Source organism: Tyto alba, unplaced genomic scaffold (genome assembly GCF_018691265.1).
Source record: "Tyto alba isolate M040663 unplaced genomic scaffold, T.alba_DEE_v4.0 Super-Scaffold_12, whole genome shotgun sequence".
Classification (NCBI taxonomy): Eukaryota; Metazoa; Chordata; class Aves; order Strigiformes; family Tytonidae; genus Tyto; species Tyto alba.
In genome coordinates, this window is record NW_024881274.1 from 1499215 (window position 1) to 1516187 (window position 16973).

At 68.2% G+C, this 16973-nt stretch overlaps 1 protein-coding gene across 1 annotated transcript; it reads left to right on the plus strand.

The window, feature by feature from the left end:
* Positions 1–3982: 3982 nt before the first annotated feature.
* ADAM11 (ADAM metallopeptidase domain 11) lies at positions 3983–16681 on the plus strand. The gene is given in 28 exon segments (XM_042787040.1): positions 3983–4158; positions 5282–5460; positions 6871–6947; positions 7314–7380; positions 7889–7974; positions 8066–8132; positions 8308–8356; positions 8460–8527; positions 8907–8981; positions 9069–9140; positions 9885–10051; positions 10130–10214; positions 10314–10404; positions 10532–10583; positions 10740–10839; positions 11169–11240; positions 11324–11416; positions 11537–11617; positions 11712–11762; positions 12493–12556; positions 12654–12753; positions 12842–12961; positions 13060–13228; positions 13323–13437; positions 13684–13755; positions 13758–13773; positions 14292–14309; positions 14646–16681. Coding segments are annotated over 28 exon segments (2280 nt in total). The 5' UTR covers positions 3983–4100; the 3' UTR covers positions 14662–16681.
* Positions 16682–16973: the final 292 nt, after the last annotated feature.

The following is a 16973-nucleotide window of genomic DNA, read 5'->3' on the forward strand; positions in this document are numbered from 1 at the left end:
TCTGCTGTATACTGGGTAGAACTTTTATGGTGGCCTAAGCGTATACAAACTCAATCTTGTGAGAAGTCCATCAGTAGAGTCTAGGTGATGGCTGGACAGAAGCCTTGCTGGAAAGGATCTGTGGGTGATGGTGGGCACCGGGTTGAATGGGAGGCAGCAGTGGTTCTGGTAACATAACGTCACCCCATACGTGGTTTGCCCTAGGAACAGGGTCAGCGGGCTGCGGGAAGCTGTTGTACCCAGTGCAGAGGTGGCCACGTGTGGGATGGCCCTCAGTAGAGGCATGTGGAGAGTAGTTGATGGGAAACTAATGACCTCTCCTGGGCCTGGGGTCAAGGAGAGGGGGGGGTCAGAGCTGGCCTGGGCTGGTCTTGCCAAGAGGAGGTTCTGGGGTTATCAAAAAGCAGAGTGTGACTTCTTGAAGGACAGTTCCAAGTAGGATGTAGCCAACCTTTCAGTGGTACCAGATGTCCCAAGCTAGGGCTTCCAAGGTGCAGGGTGGGGAAAAAGAAAGTCTCCCTGCCCAGGAGGGTGGGACAGCCCTGGGCCAGGCACCTAGAGGAGTGGGGTCTGTCAAGCCTTGAGTGAAAGACAGCCATCCCTCCTTCACTCAAGGCTTGAAGTGAAGCCCTGAGCAGCTGGATAAGGTGGCCTTGGTGTGAGCAGGACTTGAGAGGTTCCTCCTGAGTTAAATCATTCTCCAGTGCAACAGCCAAACTCGGGCTCTTTGCCTCCTGAAGAAGCTGTACAGGTTACAAAGGGCTGAGCAAAGCTCCTGCAGGAGCTGAACCACACCAGGCATGGGGCTCTGCTGTGGACATGTCCCTGGAGGATAATTGCTGGAAGAGAGGAAGAAATGGGCTTGGTGCACCAACTGGCCAACTTCTTGGTGTGCTCAGTGTCCTGGAGGGACAGACCAGCTCTGTGCCCCTGAGACAGCAAGGAGGGATAGCCCTGGCCTCAGGGTGAGCCGGGAACGGGCCCCTCCAGGCCCTTGGTGGACGTGACCAAAACTCACCGTGGCCAGTTGTCCCCTGCAGAGTCTGGGTTGCCTCATGGCAGTGCTGCTCAGTGGAGGAGGCAGTGAGCTCCCCTGGGAGATGGTGTTGGGAGATCAGCTGGGGTGTGACAAGGGTTGTCCTTCACCACGCTTGGCCCTTTTGTGAGGGGGGGAGAGGGAGCCCTGGTTGCCGCCTGCCCCCCTCCTGATCTTGGCTAGTGACCTACCTCATGGAGCTCCCTGGTCTTGGGAACTGGAGGACCTGCTTTGGGGATCCTCGGGGATCGCTCAAGCTTTGGGTCAGATGTTCTTGCTGGAGATATGCTGCTTGTCATCTGGTGTAGACCCTCTCCTGTGTAGCACCCGTCCCCTTTGTCGCTGTGGTCCTGAGGACCACCGGGAGAGGTGGGCACCCTTGGGCTGCTGACCTTGCAGCCCCCCCTGGGGTGCAGAGCGGGTGGTGGATCGGCTCCGCCGTGCCTGATGCCGCAGGTTCCTCGCCTCGCCGCCGCCTTTGTGGCGGAGGGCAGCGGGTCGGAGCTGCGAAGCCCTGCCTGCCCCATGCCGAGCTTCACGGGAGGGGAGATGTGGGGCTGAGCCGGGCGAGGTGGGCCCTGGAAGTGCCAGTGGGGAGCGGGGAACTGCCGCAGCGTGGCCAAGGAGACGGTCGGCATTTCCCGGAGCCTGTTCCCCCCCTGCAGCTGTCTGACAAACCCAGCGTGGGAGACTCTTCCCTGCACGCGTGCGTGCCAGCCCCCGTGCACGGGGGGTGGGGGTGCTGTGGGGGTGGATGTGAGCCCCCCAACCTCAGCGTGACCGCACAGCAGCTCCTCTCAGCTAAAACCAGGCTCAGATGAACCTGCACGCCCCCCTCCTCCCATCCCCGAGCTGCTGCAGGTTTCGGTTCGTTAAGGCTCTGCAAAGCGTTGATGAGAACGAGGTGAGCGGCAGAGCTCAGGGAAAGGAGAGGGGCTGACCCCCCTCCCTGCTCCCCAACTTCAGACATGTCCCTGCCACCTCTAAATGCTTCTGCCCCCCCCCCCCCCCACACACACACACTTTTGCACAGGAGTGATGAGAAGCAAAGTGGCTGCTGTTAACGAGGGCGTCAAGGTGGTTTTTGGCACAGGCGGGGAGGGGGCCCATTGCACCCCGCCGTGACTCACCGCTTCACATACTCAGCAAACTTCCCACCAAGTCAAGCCCGGTACTTCCAGGGCTGGCTTTGAGCTGCAACTGGGTACCCAAAGGCTTTTGTCACCAGTGGGCGTGTGAGTCCTGGGGGGAGAAAGGACCGAGTGCAGGGGGGACAGAGGAAGGCACTGGGAAAAGAGGGGATCCACCCGGAGGGGGAGACACACTGGCATGGGCTCCCTGTCGCCCCGTGGGAGCGGTTGGGTGCTGGCATGAGCAGGGAATCCTTCCCCTGGGTTCACTGTGGGTGTGGGAGGTGGTGGGAGCGGGAGGTGGGGTGATGTGGGGAGCCCCCCTGGGTGCTGGCTGCCCCTGGCCCCCCCATCAGACGCGGGCAGGGGCTGCCTGTCACCACCCGTGGGGACACCCAGCACCAGCCTGGCTACGGTCCTGAGCAGCCCCACGGGGGTCAGCTGTCCCACCTCTGGCCCCCCCATGCTGGTCGGACCGTCCATCACCTTGGGGCTCAGAGCCCCCCCCTGTGCCCCTCAGGACGGCCCCTCCATCCCCTGGGGGGCTCAGCGTCACCCTCACACAATGCTGTACCCCCCTTCCACCCCACAGCTGCAATGAACAGGAGTTTACTGGGGCTTCCCTCCCCCCAGAATTGTTCCATTATCCCCAACTGGGGAATGTGGCCTTGCAGCATCCCCCAAAATCGGGGCAACCCAAGGCGGGGGCCTTGTTTCTGGTACTTCCTGAGGGTTAAACCTGGCTGTGGGTGGGGACCCCACAGCACCCCCTGAGTGACAGCACCCACCCACCCGTGCCAGTTCAGGATTGAGCTGCTTCCCCAAGTGCCGTGCGTGCCAGCACCCTGCCCCAGGACCCCGGCTCCATCCAGAGTTGGGGTTCCCCAGCCAACACTGGCACCAGCTGGGGACCCAGCACCAGGCAGGGAGCAAGGACCAGCTTGGGGGGTGGGGGGGCTTGGTACTGTTTGGGGGGGCTCTGATAATGGCTGGGGGTCCTGGCAGTGGTTGGGGACTCAGTACCAGTTGGGGGCCTGGTTCCAGTTGGGAGCTCCAGTACTGGCTGGAGGGGCTGTGGTGCTGGCTGGGCGCCCTGGGAGGGGTGGGGGCTCTGGTGCTAGCCAGGGGCCAGTTAGGGACCCAGTCCCAGCTGGGGGTCTGGTTACAGCTGGGGTGGGGGATGCGCTCGGGGGGCTTCGGTCCCAGCTGGGGGCCCAGTACTGGCTATGGGGGGAGCAGGGTCCTGTGCGGGCCTGGGGAGCCCAGTACTGGTGTGGGAGGGTTTGTTACCGGCTGAGGGGGCTGATACTGGGGGGGGGGGGGGGGGGGGGTGTGTCCTGAACGGGCTGTGGGGGCAGTGCTGGTTGGAGGGGAGTCTGGTACCGCCTGGAGAGTCCAGTCCTGGGGGGGGGGGGGGGGGGGGGGGGGGGGGCAGTATTGACTAGATCCAGTACTGGTGGTCCTGTACTGGCTGGGGGGGGGGGGTCTGGTACTGGCTGGTCCACTCCAATCCCAGCTGCGGGGCTGGGCTGGGCGGGGGGCGCGCCGGTGCCGGTCGGGGGGTGCAGGCGGCCGGGGGCTCCGCTGCTGCAATGCCGCGGGGGTGCCACGGCGCTGCGGCAGGCGGGGAGGGGGGGGGGGGGGGGGGGGGTGGGGGAACGGGGGGGGGAACCGGGGGGGTGGGGAGGGAGGGCGGGGGGGGGGGGGCGGGGCGGGGCGGGCGCTGCCGCTGCCGGCGCCGGTGCCGGTGGCGGCGGGCCCGGGGCCGTGCGCGCGTGCAGGGGGCGGGGGCGGCGCTCCCGGCCCGGCCCGGGGCGTTGGGGGGGGGGGGGGGGGGGAACGGGCGGGACGGGACGGGCCCCGCGGGCCCCACGGTCCCCACGGTCCCCGGCTCCGCGGGCCCGGCGCGGCCGCGCTCGGATTATGAGGGAGCCATGAGCCCGCTGCGGGGCTGGCTGCTCGCCGCGCTCCTCTCGCTCACCCCGCGGGCAGGTAGGTCCCGTGCCCGGCCCCGCTCCCCGTTCCCCCCCCAACCCCCTTCCCCGCTCCCCCCGCCGCCGCTGCGGGTTTTTCGCTGCATCGACACATTTTTTCCGCAGCGCCGCCCCGCAGCGCCCCGGGAGGGGCCGGGCCCGCGCCCCCCACACCCCCGCAGCCACCGGCCCCGCGCCCCTGTCCCCTCGGTGTCCCCGCGGGACGTGGCCCCACGCCAGCCCTCCGCGTCCCCTCCGGGAGGTGTCCCCACAGCTGTCACCCCCGTGTCCCCTGGGTGTCCCCTCCGGAGGTGTCCCCATAGCGGCCCCTCATGTCCCCTCTGGGATGTGTCCCCATTATCGGTTTCCCTGTCCCCTGGGTGTTGTGTCGTGTGTGTCGTCGTGTCCCCCCCCCGCCATAGCGGCCCTCCATGTCCCCTTGGGAGGTGTCCCCGTAGCAGCCCTCTGGTGTCCCCTGGGTGTCCCCTCCCGAGGTGTCCTCACACCCGTCCTCCTGTCCCCTGGGTGTCCCCACACCAACCCTCCATCTCCCATTGGGATGTGTCCCCGTACTGACCCCCCATATCCCCTGGCTGTCCCCTCACGAGGTGTCCCCATCCCAGCCCTCCCTGTCCCCTGGATGTCCCCTCCAGGATGTGCTGCTGTGCCCAGTCCCCCTCCTTCTCCAGGTGCAATGGCGTTCCTGAGTCCCCCCACATCCCCTGGGTCCCCCCTCTGGGCTGCATCGCTTTCCCAGCCACCCTTGTCCCCTGGGTGTCCCCTCCAGGATGTGCCACTGTATCTCAGGTCCCCGAAGCTTCCCTTCCTTGATGTGTCCCCATACTGGTCCCCCACATCCTCTGGGCACCCCCCAGCCTGTGCTTCCTGGGTGCTCCCTCCTGGACACACCACCGTACCTGGGTGTCCCCCCCCCCCGTGTCCCCCAGCTCTCCACCCGGGGACATGTCCCCATACCCACCCTCCGTGTCCCCTGCGCATCCTATCTGGGACACAGATGTCCCTTTTGGGATACACCACCACACTTGGGTCCCCCCCCAGAGCACGTCCCCATCCCCACCCCTCCTCGCCCCCCGCGCCCCAGCCCTCCCTGGGCCGTGGCCACTGGCTCCCCTCGCCCGCAGGTCCCGCGCAGGCCGGCTCGCTGCCGCGGAGGCTCCCCCGGGCCGGATGGCAGGACGGGCGGGTCGTTTCCCAAATCACCCACCCCAGCAGGTTGGTGGGGCAGAGCTCGGGGGGAGAAGTCCAGAAGCATCAGCTGGATACCAGGGTCAGGAATGAGCCTGGAGGAGGAGGAGGCCCCGTAAGTGAACCGCAACCCCCACCCCCCCCATCCTCTCTATTTCTGGGGTCCCTGGGTGGGTTGGCAGGTGCCCAGGCAACTGCCATCGCCCGCCCTGCCACGGGCCGTGTGCGTGGCCACCGGCATCCCAAACCGGGGCCTCCATCCCCCCGGGTACCATCCCACTGCCGCCCCCCCGGCGGGGCACTGACGTGTGCCGCGAAATCCCATTAAATCTGGGTAGGGGCGGTGCGCGCAGGGGCGTCGGGAGAGATGAAATGGGAGCGGGAGGCAGCAGGCAGGGCTCCTGTGGCCTGGATGGGCTCACGGCTCCGGTGCCGGGGGGATGGAGCCCGGCCCCGCACAGCCCACCTGGTGCCAAACCCCAAACTGCAGCTGCTCATCCCCCGCCGGGCTCGGTGCACCCGCGCCGGCCAGTGACCTTCACCCCAGGGCTGGCGGCCGGTTTTCCCGGCGTTTCGGGGCGCCGGCACACGCGTCCCATCCGGCGTGAGGTGGGGGTTGATGCTTTCAACGAGGCGGTGGCGGCTGCGGAGGCCGGCGCGCATCGATCCCCCCCATCCTCACCGGATGAAAGGCAAAATAACGAGCTGCAGTCGCCGCGAAGGTGATTTAAAACCCAGCGTTAAGTAAAACCACCGGACGCCGGGAAATGCCGGGGGGCGGCCTGGCCGGCGCTGGTGAGATTTTAGGGAGGTGTTAAGCCAGGGCATCACGAGGGGATGGAGCGTCTGCAGGTCCCCGGGGAATTTGGGGTTGGGTCCTGGGGGTGGCACCGGTGAAGCTCTCCTGGCTGCGCTGCCTGACCCGGTGGACGTGCTCTTGGCCTGGGCTGTCCCCTCCCCGGGGTGCTGCGCGGGGGCACACGGGTCCTCATCCCCATGCCACCATCCCAAATTTTGCCCGGGGTCTCAGCGGGGAGGGGACGGGGCACACCAGAAAAGGTTTGGCTTTTCCTGGCCGCTGTTTCCCCCCTGGTGCGAAGCCCTGGGGGCGCCTGAGGGATGTGCTGGTGGTGATGGACCCTCACCTGTGCAGTGAGTTTGCCAGGTCTCGGGCAGGCGCCACAGAGCGCGGCTCCCGCTGCCGCCGGCAAGAATTAGGTCAGGAGCGACGGGCGCCGCAGGGCGGGTGAAACGCCGGCTCGGCACTGCCGCGGGGCGGGGGTGATGCTCCAGCAACCCCCACCCACATACGGCTCCTGAGGAGGTGGGCGACGGGATGCAGGGGCCCTCCTGGTACTGCAGGAGTGATGATCTGGGGAGGAAAAAGCCCAGCATTTTCCTTTACGCTGAATTTTTGGGGGTTAAAATAGAAGCGGGTTGGGTTTGGTTTTTTTTTATTAGTTAATTTTTAATTTTCTTTGGGGGGGACAGTGCGGGGGAGCTGACGGCTCCGGCTCTCTCGCAGGGGCTGCACCTGGCACGGGTGAGCTTCGTGGTGCGCGCCTTCGGCTCGGCCTTCACCCTCGACCTCCAGCTGAACCAGTGAGCGGACCCGGGGGTCCCGGTGGGACGGGGGCACCCGCCGTGGGGCTGCCACTGCCCCCGGGCAGGAGGGAGGGGGCAGAGAAGCCGGGGGGCCTTGGGGAGAGGGGGTGGGTTGTGTGGAGCCGCCCCAGCTCCGGTACCGGGGCTGAGCGGGGCGGGGTATGGGAGGGTGAGGGGCCCATGGGGTGCCAGCACCCTCCAAAGCGGGGGGATCCCGTGCTGGGGTGATGCCACGTGCATGGGTGGGTGGACGATGAGGGTGATGCCAGCAGGGCCACGGCTGCTGCCGTGTCCCTCCTCCTCCTCTTCTTCCTCTTCCTCCCCACCGCCGCGGCCTCTCACCCCCCCGCCTGCTCCCGGCAGCCACCTCCTCGCATCCCACTACGTGGAGCGGCACGTTGGCACGAGCAGCAACGGCAGCCACAGCACGGTAAGCTGCGTGCCACGTGGTGCCACGCGGTGCCACGCCGTGCCACATGGTGCCATGCCGTGCCACGCAGTGCCACGCTGTGCCACGTGGTGACATGCCATGCTGTGCCAGCTCTAGGTCATGGTGGCAGATTTATAAATCCAGCAGAAGTCCAGGCGTGGCCACCAGCTGCTCAGCATCCCTGCCTGGGTGCTCTTGGGGTGCCCCCCGGCCCCTGGGGTGCCCAGCCCATGCATCAGGGCGCTGCCCCAGTGGGTGACAGGGGGGATGCACCTCACATGGGTGCTGCTGATGGGGGATCCCCAGGGTGCTTTGGCACGTTCTGCCAGCCTTGCCCGGGGCAGCGGTGGGCACTGACCCCGTGCCGTGGGTGCCAGGCGCGCCCCGAGAGTGACAGACAAAGAACCCCAGAGCCACCAGCCGGGGGGTGCAGGCTCCTGGGGCCAGGATGGGACCCCGGGGCAGGGCAGGGTCTGACCGGCTCAGCCGCCTCTCCCTGCCCTGGCAGGGCGCGGGGGAGCACTGCTACTACCAGGGCCGGATCCGGGGGCAGCCCCGCTCCTTCGTGGCTCTCTCCAGCTGCCAGGGCCTGCGGTGAGTACCCCCCCGCTGCTGGGTGGGCTGAAAGGGGGTGCAGGGCGGGGGCTGCACCCCTCTGCACCCTGTCACCCCCACCTCTTTGCAGCGGGGTCTTCTCAGACGGCCGAGCCACCTACCTGATCGAGCCCCAGGTGGGCGCTGAGCACGGGCAGGTGAGTGGTGGCACCAGGACCTGTCTGCGTGCCGGCCTCAGTTTCCCCACTTCAGCGTTACGGGCCTGGCTGTGGCTTGGGGACAGTCCTGGGGACACAGGGATGTGGCAGCCCCGCCCCCCCCTCCACGCTGGCACATCCCTGTGTGGCCGTGACACTCCTCTCCCCATGGCAGGGCCTTCGACCACACGTCATCCAGCGTGTCCCCAGCTGCGCCCGACTGGGTGAGCCTTCACACAGAGCTGGTGCTCACCCCCCAGGACCGGTGACAGTGGCCCCCGTGGCCCTGGAGTCCTGTGCCCCGCCAGCTCTGTCCCTTCCCTCCAGGCTGCCTCTTCCCTGCGCTGAACCAGCGCGTCGCGGGCGGATTACCAAAGCTGCGGCGGCGGCGGCAGGTTAGCAGGGACAGTGGGGGGACAGGGGACAGGGGACGAGGACGCTTGACGCTGGCTGGCCTCCGGCTGCCAGCTCAGCCTCGCTGGAGGGGCCACTCGCCCACGGCACGGCTCTGCCGCGGGTACAGCCGCGCCGGTTCGTGGGTGCTGGGGATGTGCTTGCAGGGTGCTGCTCCTGCGTGGGCTCGGGGATGCCCTGGGGACACCCTGGCAGTACTGGAGGGGATCTGCCCCCAGCCCACCCAGGCGGCTTCCCCCCCCCTCCCCACGCTCCATGCAGCCCAAATATCCCCCACAAAGCGGGTGGGAAAGCTCCTTTGCTGGGGCTCGGCGAGCGGATCCTGCCGGGGCCGGCTCAGCCGTGGGCTGCCGCTGGCAGGTACGCCGAGCCCAGCACACGGTTCACAGCGAGACCAAGTACATCGAGCTGGCAGTGGTGAACGACCACCAGCTGGTAAGTGCGGGGGGTCCCGGGGCCGGTGGGGTGGGGAGCCAGGGTGGCCCCCCCCCCAGCCCAACCTGGCCCTTGGTGCCCCCCCAGTTCCTGCAGCTCCGCAAGTCCGTGGTTCTCACCAGCAACTTCGCCAAGTCCGTGGTCAACCTGGCTGACATGGTGAGAGAGGGCTTGTCCCTGGGGGGGGGGGGCTTGTCCCTGGCACCTGGCGGGTTTGTCTCTTGGGAGTTCATTCCCAGGGGGGTTGTCCCCCAGTGGGCTTATCCCTGGAGCGGGGGGGATGTTCCCCAGTGCCTGGTGGGTTTATCCCTGGTCAGTTTGTCTCCTGGGGGAGCTCATTCCCAGGGGATTGGTCCCTGGTGGGCTTGTCCCTGGATGGGGGTTTGTCCCCGGAGGGGGTTGTCCCCAAGGAGTTTGTCTCCAGCACCTGGTGGGTTTGTCCCTGCGGGGATTGTCCTTCAGGGGTTTGTCCCACTGGGGGGTTGTCCTTGAGTGGACTTTCCCCAGGGGTTTGTCCCCAGGGAGTTTGTCCCTGACACCTGCTGGGATGGTCCCTGGGGGTTCTACCCTGGGGGAGGGTTGGTCCTCGGTGTCTGGGTTGGTCCCTTGGGGGGTTTGGCCCCAAGGGGTTTGGCCCACTGAGGTTTTTTTTCCTCAGCACCTGATGGATTTGTCCCCAGGGGTTTCATCTGCAGCACCCGGTGGGTTTGTCCCACTGGTGTTTTGTCCCTGGGGTGCTCAGCTCCTGGGGGATTTGTCTCCAGGGAGTTTGTCCCTGCAAGGGTTGTCCCCGGGTGGGATTGTCCCCAGAGGGTTTGTCCCGGACACCTGATGGGTTTGTCTGTGGGGGGGTTTGTCCCAGGGAGGGCCTTCATCCCCACCACTGTCCCCTCATCCCCACAGATCTACAAGGAGCAGCTCAACACCCGCATCGTGCTGGTGGCCATGGAGACGTGGGCCGCGGAGGACCGGATCCGGATGGGGGAGGACTCCCTGGAGACCCTGAACGAGTTTGTGAAGTACCGGCGCGAGGGGCTGGCGGAGCAGAGCGACACCGTCCACCTCTTCTCGTGAGCGCCGTGGCCGTGTCACCTCCCCGGGGCTGGGAGCCACTGTCCTCCCCGTCCCCACCATCCTCTTCCTCGCAGGGGTCGGACGTTTCAGAGCAGCCGCAGCGGCACTGCCTTCGTGGGGGGCATCTGCTCGCCGGCCCGCGCCGGGGGTGTCAACGAGGTAGGTGCAGCGAGACCCCCCGTGAGAGCAGGGTGGGGATATGGGGGGGTCGGGAGGGGGGTCCCCTCCGGTGACTCCCCCCCGTCCCCCCCTGCGCAGTACGGCAACGTGGCGGCCATGGCGGTGACGCTGGCGCAGACGCTGGGGCAGAACGTGGGCATGATGTGGAACAAGCACCGCGCGGCCGCAGGTACCCACCAACCCCCCCCCGTCAGTGGGAGGGGGACAGCGGGGGGGGGACACACACGACACTGCGGTGCCACCAAGCCGGCAGCGGGGACAGTCGGCACCCCCCAGCCCGTTTCTCCTCCTCCCAGGGGACTGCCGGTGTCCGGACTCGTGGCTGGGCTGCATCATGGAGGACACAGGGTGGGTGCCCACTCAGGTGGCACTGCCACCGTCCCCCTCGCGGCAAGGGCATCGCTGAGGGTCCTGCCCCATTTTGGGTGACCAGCTGCTCCTGGCGATGCCACCCAGGTGGTGCGGGGAGGGTGGGGGGGGGTGACAGTGGCCCCCACCCTGCAGGTACTACCTCCCGCGGAAGTTCTCCCGCTGCAGCATCGACGAGTACAACCAGTTCCTGCAGGACGGCGGCGGCAGCTGCCTCTTCAACAAACCCCTGAAGGTAACGGCCCCCCCCCCCCCGGCCCCCTGACCCTGTGGCAGCCATCAGGAGGGGGGAGCAATGCCCTGGGGGTGGCTCAGAGGGTCCCTTGGGACTTGCGGTCCCCCGCCCCCAGCCCCTGCCACGTCCAAGGTCACCGTGCCAGCGTTGAACCCGGCGTCCCCAGGGGGGGACAGAGCCGGACCCTTGCACTTCGTGGAAAGTGGTTTGGGGGTCCTGCCGTCCCCTGGGGACATGATGCCCCTTTTTGGGGGACTCGCGGCAGCGCAGGGCCCCCTCCCCCCCCCCCCCCCAGCATCTCTTGATCCCCCTCCCCTCAATCCCGGCAGCTCTTGGACCCTCCGGAGTGCGGCAACGGCTTCGTGGAGGCGGGCGAGGAGTGCGACTGCGGCTCGCTGGCGGTGAGCGGGGCCCGGGGTGCGCCGGCCGCGGCTGCCGGCATCGCCGGGGGGGGGGGGCTGACAGGGGGGGGCTGTCCTGGCAGGAGTGCGCGAGGAGCGGGGGCAACTGCTGCAAGAAGTGCACGCTGACCCACGACGCCATGTGCAGCGACGGGCTGTGCTGCAAAGGCTGCAAGGTGCGGGGCCCGGGGGGGGGGGGGGAGGGGGGGGCAGGGGGGGGCGGCGCTGGAGCCGGTGAGCGCCGGGGGTCCCGGTGCCACCAGTGCCTGATGCGGCGGCTTCCTCCCCCCACGCAGTACGAGCCGCGCGGCGTGTCCTGCCGGGAGGCCGTGAACGAGTGTGACATCCCCGAGAGCTGCACCGGGGACTCCAGCCAGGTGAGCCAGGCTTGGGGGGGGGGGTGCGAGGGGGGGCACACACATTGCAGGGCCACGTGGCATCATCTGTCCTCTTCTCCGTGTCCCCCCCCAGTGTCCCCCCAACCTCCACAAGCTGGACGGCTACTTCTGCGAAAATGAGCAGGTGAGTCCAGCCCGGCGTGGTGGGACGCGGCCGTGGGGCTCCGGCACATCCCTGCGGGGCTTGGACACGTCCCGTGGGGCTCAGGCATGGCCCCGTGGGCTCCGGCACATTCCCATGGGCTCGGGTACCTCACTGTGGATCTCGGGCACATCCCGGGAGCTCAGGCACATTCCCGTGGGGCTCGGGCACGTTCCACGGGGTCAGACACATCCCTTGGACTCCAGCACGTCCCCATGGGCTCCAGCGTCCCTGTGCTTGGCTGTGCCCACAGCTGGGCCACACGCAGGGGCTGGGATTTGGGGTGAGCTGGGTCCCCGAGCACCAGGTCGGCAGCGGCCCTGCGCCGTGCAGCCCTTCCCTGGGCCAGCCGGGCTGCGGTCCCTGTGCCACACCCCCTCCCAGCGTGCGCGGGCGGCTGCGACCACTGCACCCCATAATTTTGCCCGTCCCTGTGCCGCTTCCTGGCGCGCAGGCGCCCGCAGCGATGGTCCGGGCAATCCTTCCACGTGCACGCGTGGGTGAAGCCCCTTGTGCCAAACTTCGCCCCGTGGTTGTGGGGACGTGGTACCCCCGGTCCCCGTGGACCTGTCCCCGCAGCCGGGACGGTGCTCCTGGGGCTGAGCACACACACGGGGGGGGTTGGGGGGGGGGGGGGCATTGGCCTTGCACCACCCCCCCGTGGCCACGCACGTGCAAGCCCATCCCCGTGACCCCTCTCCCCGCTCCCCAGGGACGATGCTACGGCGGGCGCTGCAAAACCAGAGACCGGCAGTGCAACGTGCTGTGGGGCCGCGGTAAGTGCCGGCCCTGGGGTGGCTTTGCCTCGGGGGGGGGGGGGGGGGTTGGGGGGGACAGGAGGGGACGAGCGGGTGACACCCGTTTTCCTCCCAGGCTCGGCCGAGCGTTTCTGCTATGAGAAGCTCAATGTGGAGGGGACGGAGAGGGGCAACTGCGGGCGCGAGGGCCTGGGCTGGCTGCAGTGCAACAAGCAGTGAGTGAGCCCCGTGTCCCCCTCCCGTCCCCGTCCCCCCCCCCGGGTGCCGCCCGCCCGCCCCGGTGATGCCACGGGTGCCTCGCAGGGACGTCCTCTGCGGCTTCCTCCTCTGCGCCAACATCTCGGGCGCACCCCGGCTGGGCGAGCTCAGCGGCGAGATCGCCGCCACCACCTTCTTCCACCAAAACCGCTACGTGGACTGCAGGTGGGTGCCCCCTGCCCTGGGGGGGGGGGGGGGGGGGGGCCAGGGATGTCCCCGGGGGGTGGTCCCGGTGTCACCCGCTCTTTGCCGCCCCGGCGCAGGGGAGGCCACGTGCAGCTGGTGGACGGCTCGGACCTGAGCTACGTGGAGGACGGGACGCCCTGCGGGCCCGGCATGCTGTGTCTCGACCGCAAATGCCTTCCAGCCACGGCCTTTAACTTCAGCTCCTGCCCCGGCAGCTGGGACGGGAAGATCTGCTTTGACCACGGGGTGAGGGGCAAGGGGGACCCGAGGTTGGCGGGGGGGGGGGGGGGTCGCGGCAGTGTTGGGGGGGGGGTGACGCCGTTCCCCAACCCCCCCGCAGGTTTGCAGCAACGAGGGCAAGTGCATCTGCCGGGCCGAGTGGACGGGGAAGGACTGCAGCGTCTACGACCCCATCCCCGAGCCGAAGCCGACGGGGGAGACGGAGCGATACAAGGGTCCGTGCGCCCCGCGGGGCTGGGGGGGGGGGGGGGGGACAGGACGGGCCCCCCCATGTCCCTGCTGTCCCCAGCCCCCCCAGGGGGCCCAGTGCCACCATCCCCTCCGCTGGGCACAGCTGGGTCTTGTGTGTGTGTGTGTGTCCCAGGTCCCCACAGTGCTGGGGCTGCCCTGGGGCTGTGTCCCCACGTGTCCTCCCACTGACCTGTGTCCCTGTCCCCTCCTCCCTGTCCCCTCTGTCACAGGTCCCAGTGGCACCAATATCATTATCGGCTCCATCGCGGGGGCCGTGCTGGTGGCTGCCATCGTCCTAGGGGGACAGGCTGGGGATTTAAGTAAGCAGCCGCCGCATGGCTCGTCCCCTTCCGCTGCCAGCACGTCACTGGCCACTGTCACCGCGCCAGGGCCAGGCCTCTGCCCTCCTGGGGACACTCCGGGCACCCGTGGGGGGGACCCTGCCATCCCTCCCCAGCTCGGGGGGCATCACCCGCAGTGTGGCCCCTGGGGGGCTGGCGATGCCTGGTCCCCTCATCCCCTGCCTGGTCCCCTCGTCCCCTGCCTGGTCCCTTGTCCCAGCCCCTGCATGTGGCACTGGGGCTTCACTGTCACCCTGACCCCTTGCTCAGTCCTGGCCGTGTCTGTCCCCAAGCATGGGGTGCCGGGGTGGGGGCTGTGTTGGTGCCCCCCGCGCGTGTGCTCCTGCCTGGCACTGGGACATGTCTGCTGCCTGTGGGACCAGGGACACTGGGGGAGCGGGGACATCACAGCGGGGGGGGGGGTGGGGGGGGGACAGCAGGGACACGGGGGTGGCACTAACACTCCTCTCCTCTCCCCCCACCGCCCCCCCCCCAAGGAACATCCGCCGAGGAAGGTACGACCCGGCGCAGCAGGGAGTGTAACCGTGTGTGTCCCCCCCCCCCCGTCTCCTCCTCGTCACCGTCACTGTCACCGTCACCGTCCAGCAGCCTGACGGCGTGGGAGCCCGTCTGTCCGTGTCGCTGTGTGTCCGGCCGTGCTGTCTCCATCTCTGTGCCCCCCCCCCCCCCCAACTGAAAAGAGATGGCAGTTGGTGGGGGGGGGTGGGCCTGGCAGCAGCCCCCCCCACCCCCGGTGCTGGCTCTTTTCAGCTCAGTGTGTCCCCCCGCCCCCATGTGTCCCCCCCATGTCACAGCCCCAACACTAAACGCACCCCACTTCTGTGTTGCAGGTCCGGGGGGGCCTGAGTGGGGCCGCTCTGTCCCACCTCCTCCCCCCCCTCTCCCAGCACCTCATTAACAGCAATTAAATGGGGCGCCGCTGCCGAGAGTCCGGCCAAGGAGGAGAGCAGGGGGTGGGGGGGGGCACCCGGGACCTAACCCCCCTCCCTGACCCCCCCCCCCCCACCACGAATGTACGGGCCCCCCCGGCCCCCGCCGCGGGGCTGGCGGCACTCCCAGCACCGGGATGAATGTACCCGATGGGGCGAGCAGGGACCGCCCCCCCCCCAGCCCTGCATCCCCCCTCCATCAGCATCTTCCAGCTTCGGGGCCTGGGTCCCCCAAAGGGCAGGCCAGTGTACCCCAGGATGAGGCCAGTGTACCCCAGTCCCAGGCCAGCACCCCCGCCCAGTGCAGGGCCTGGGAGTCATGTGTCGTGTCCCCCCCCCCCCAGATGACAGGTCTGGGATGGGGTCCATGGGGGCCAGAGCTGCACCCCCAGATGTGCCCCCCTCCAAAAAAGCAGCTCTGCAGCCCCCCATGTGGGGGGTGGGTGTGTGTCCCCCCCAAACTCTATCCTGCCCCCAAATGTCATGGCTGCACCCATCCAGCCATGGGCCCCCGATGTCCCCAGGGGTGGGGCAAGGACTGTCCCCCCCGCCGCTTCCCCAGCTCAGGCAGGTGAACCCCAAACTGGTGGCACTGGGGGGGGGCAGTGGCAGCAGCTCCCACCCGGGGGGTGCTGGGGTACAGGGTGAGCCCCGGGCTGGTGGGACATGTCACCCCCGTCCCCACGGCATGTGGCAGATGTCACCTTGCATGGGGGGGCTCCACAGGGCCACCCACCCCACGGCACCACAGAGCACTGGGGGCCCCCACGCTGGTCCCCTCAACCACTGGTGACACTTAGCATGGGGACACACACACAACACGCACACCCCCCCCACCCCTGGTGACACTCAACCTGTGGGTATGTGTGGGGACACTCAGCAGGGGGGCAAAGGGGGACGACACCCCCATGCCCATGGTGGGGTGGGGGTGTCCCCTCTGTGTCCTCCCTTGCCCAGTGTCCCCGCCCGCCACGGAGGCAGAGGGTGACCCAGGGTGTCCCCAGGCCGAGGCACACGGTGGCCCCCAGCGTTGTGTGACAGCCCAGCTGGGCACCCGCAGCACCCATGGGCGCCTTGGCGGTGGTGGCACCAGACAGGGGACGGGGCACGGCTGTGCCAGCATGCTGGGAGGTGACAGTGGGACAGGGGGGTGGCTGGATGTCCCCAGGCTTGGCTTTGGTGGTGGCCTGATGTATCGGTGACAGGCTGATGGGGCCTGGGGCCACCACGGGCACACGGTGGGGGTCTAGACCAACCCCCCCCGCCTCTATCCCTGTCACCACGATGTCCCCACAGCTGTCACGGCCACAGCACCGGGGTGGTCCCCAAGGTGAGGGAATGCCTCTGTTTCAGAGCGAGAAGCCACCTTTGTCATTGGGTTTGGGGACATTAATATATATATATATATAAATATTGGGGTTTTTTTCTTAATGATTTTAACGCTGTAAGGTCAAGTGGTGCCGCTGGTGCTGCCATGGACGCGCCAGGGAGGGCCCATGGCCGGGATGGGGGGTGCACCCGGTGCTTCCAGAGCCAAGAGAGCAAAACAGCCCCCCCAGCCCCCCCCCCCCCCCCACCCCCAGCAGGCTGAGCCCCATCCCAGCACGTGGCCGGGGACAAGCACACCGGGGCGGCAGCAAACCCCCCGCCCCGAACCCCAGCGCCATCCCGCACCCACCGCCTCGCTCCGCGCTACCGCCCGCAGCCGGGATGGGGGCCCTGGGGTCGTGGGGGGTGGGACCGTTGCCCCCCCCCCCCCCCCCCCCCCCCCCAAAACCCCTGCGCCTTGCCTCGCGCTCCCGCTTTGCACGCGCCAGGGAGCTGCCGCTGCCGCTGCCGGAGATGCCGTGTGCTCCTCGCTCGGCCCCGGCTCCGGCCCCTGGGAAGCCTCCTGCAATGCCGCAGAAATTTATTTACAATAAAGATTTGGAAAATGATGGAGCGGGGGGGGCGGTTCCTGCTTTTCACCGGCGCCCGGGGGGGTGGGAGGTGCGGTGGCAGGGAGGCACGAGCCTCCCCAGATTTCATCCGTGAGGATGTTCCGATCCCTGGTCCCCACTTCATCCCACCGGTGTCCGCCCCGCGCCCCACCCTGGGCCATCCCCAAGGGTTTGGGACCGTCCCGACCCCCATGTCTGCGTTGGGGGTCCCATCGTGTGGAGATGACGGCACACGGTGAGTGCCACCGAGCTCCCTCCCTCCCTCCGAGCTTGTGCCCGGCTGGGGACC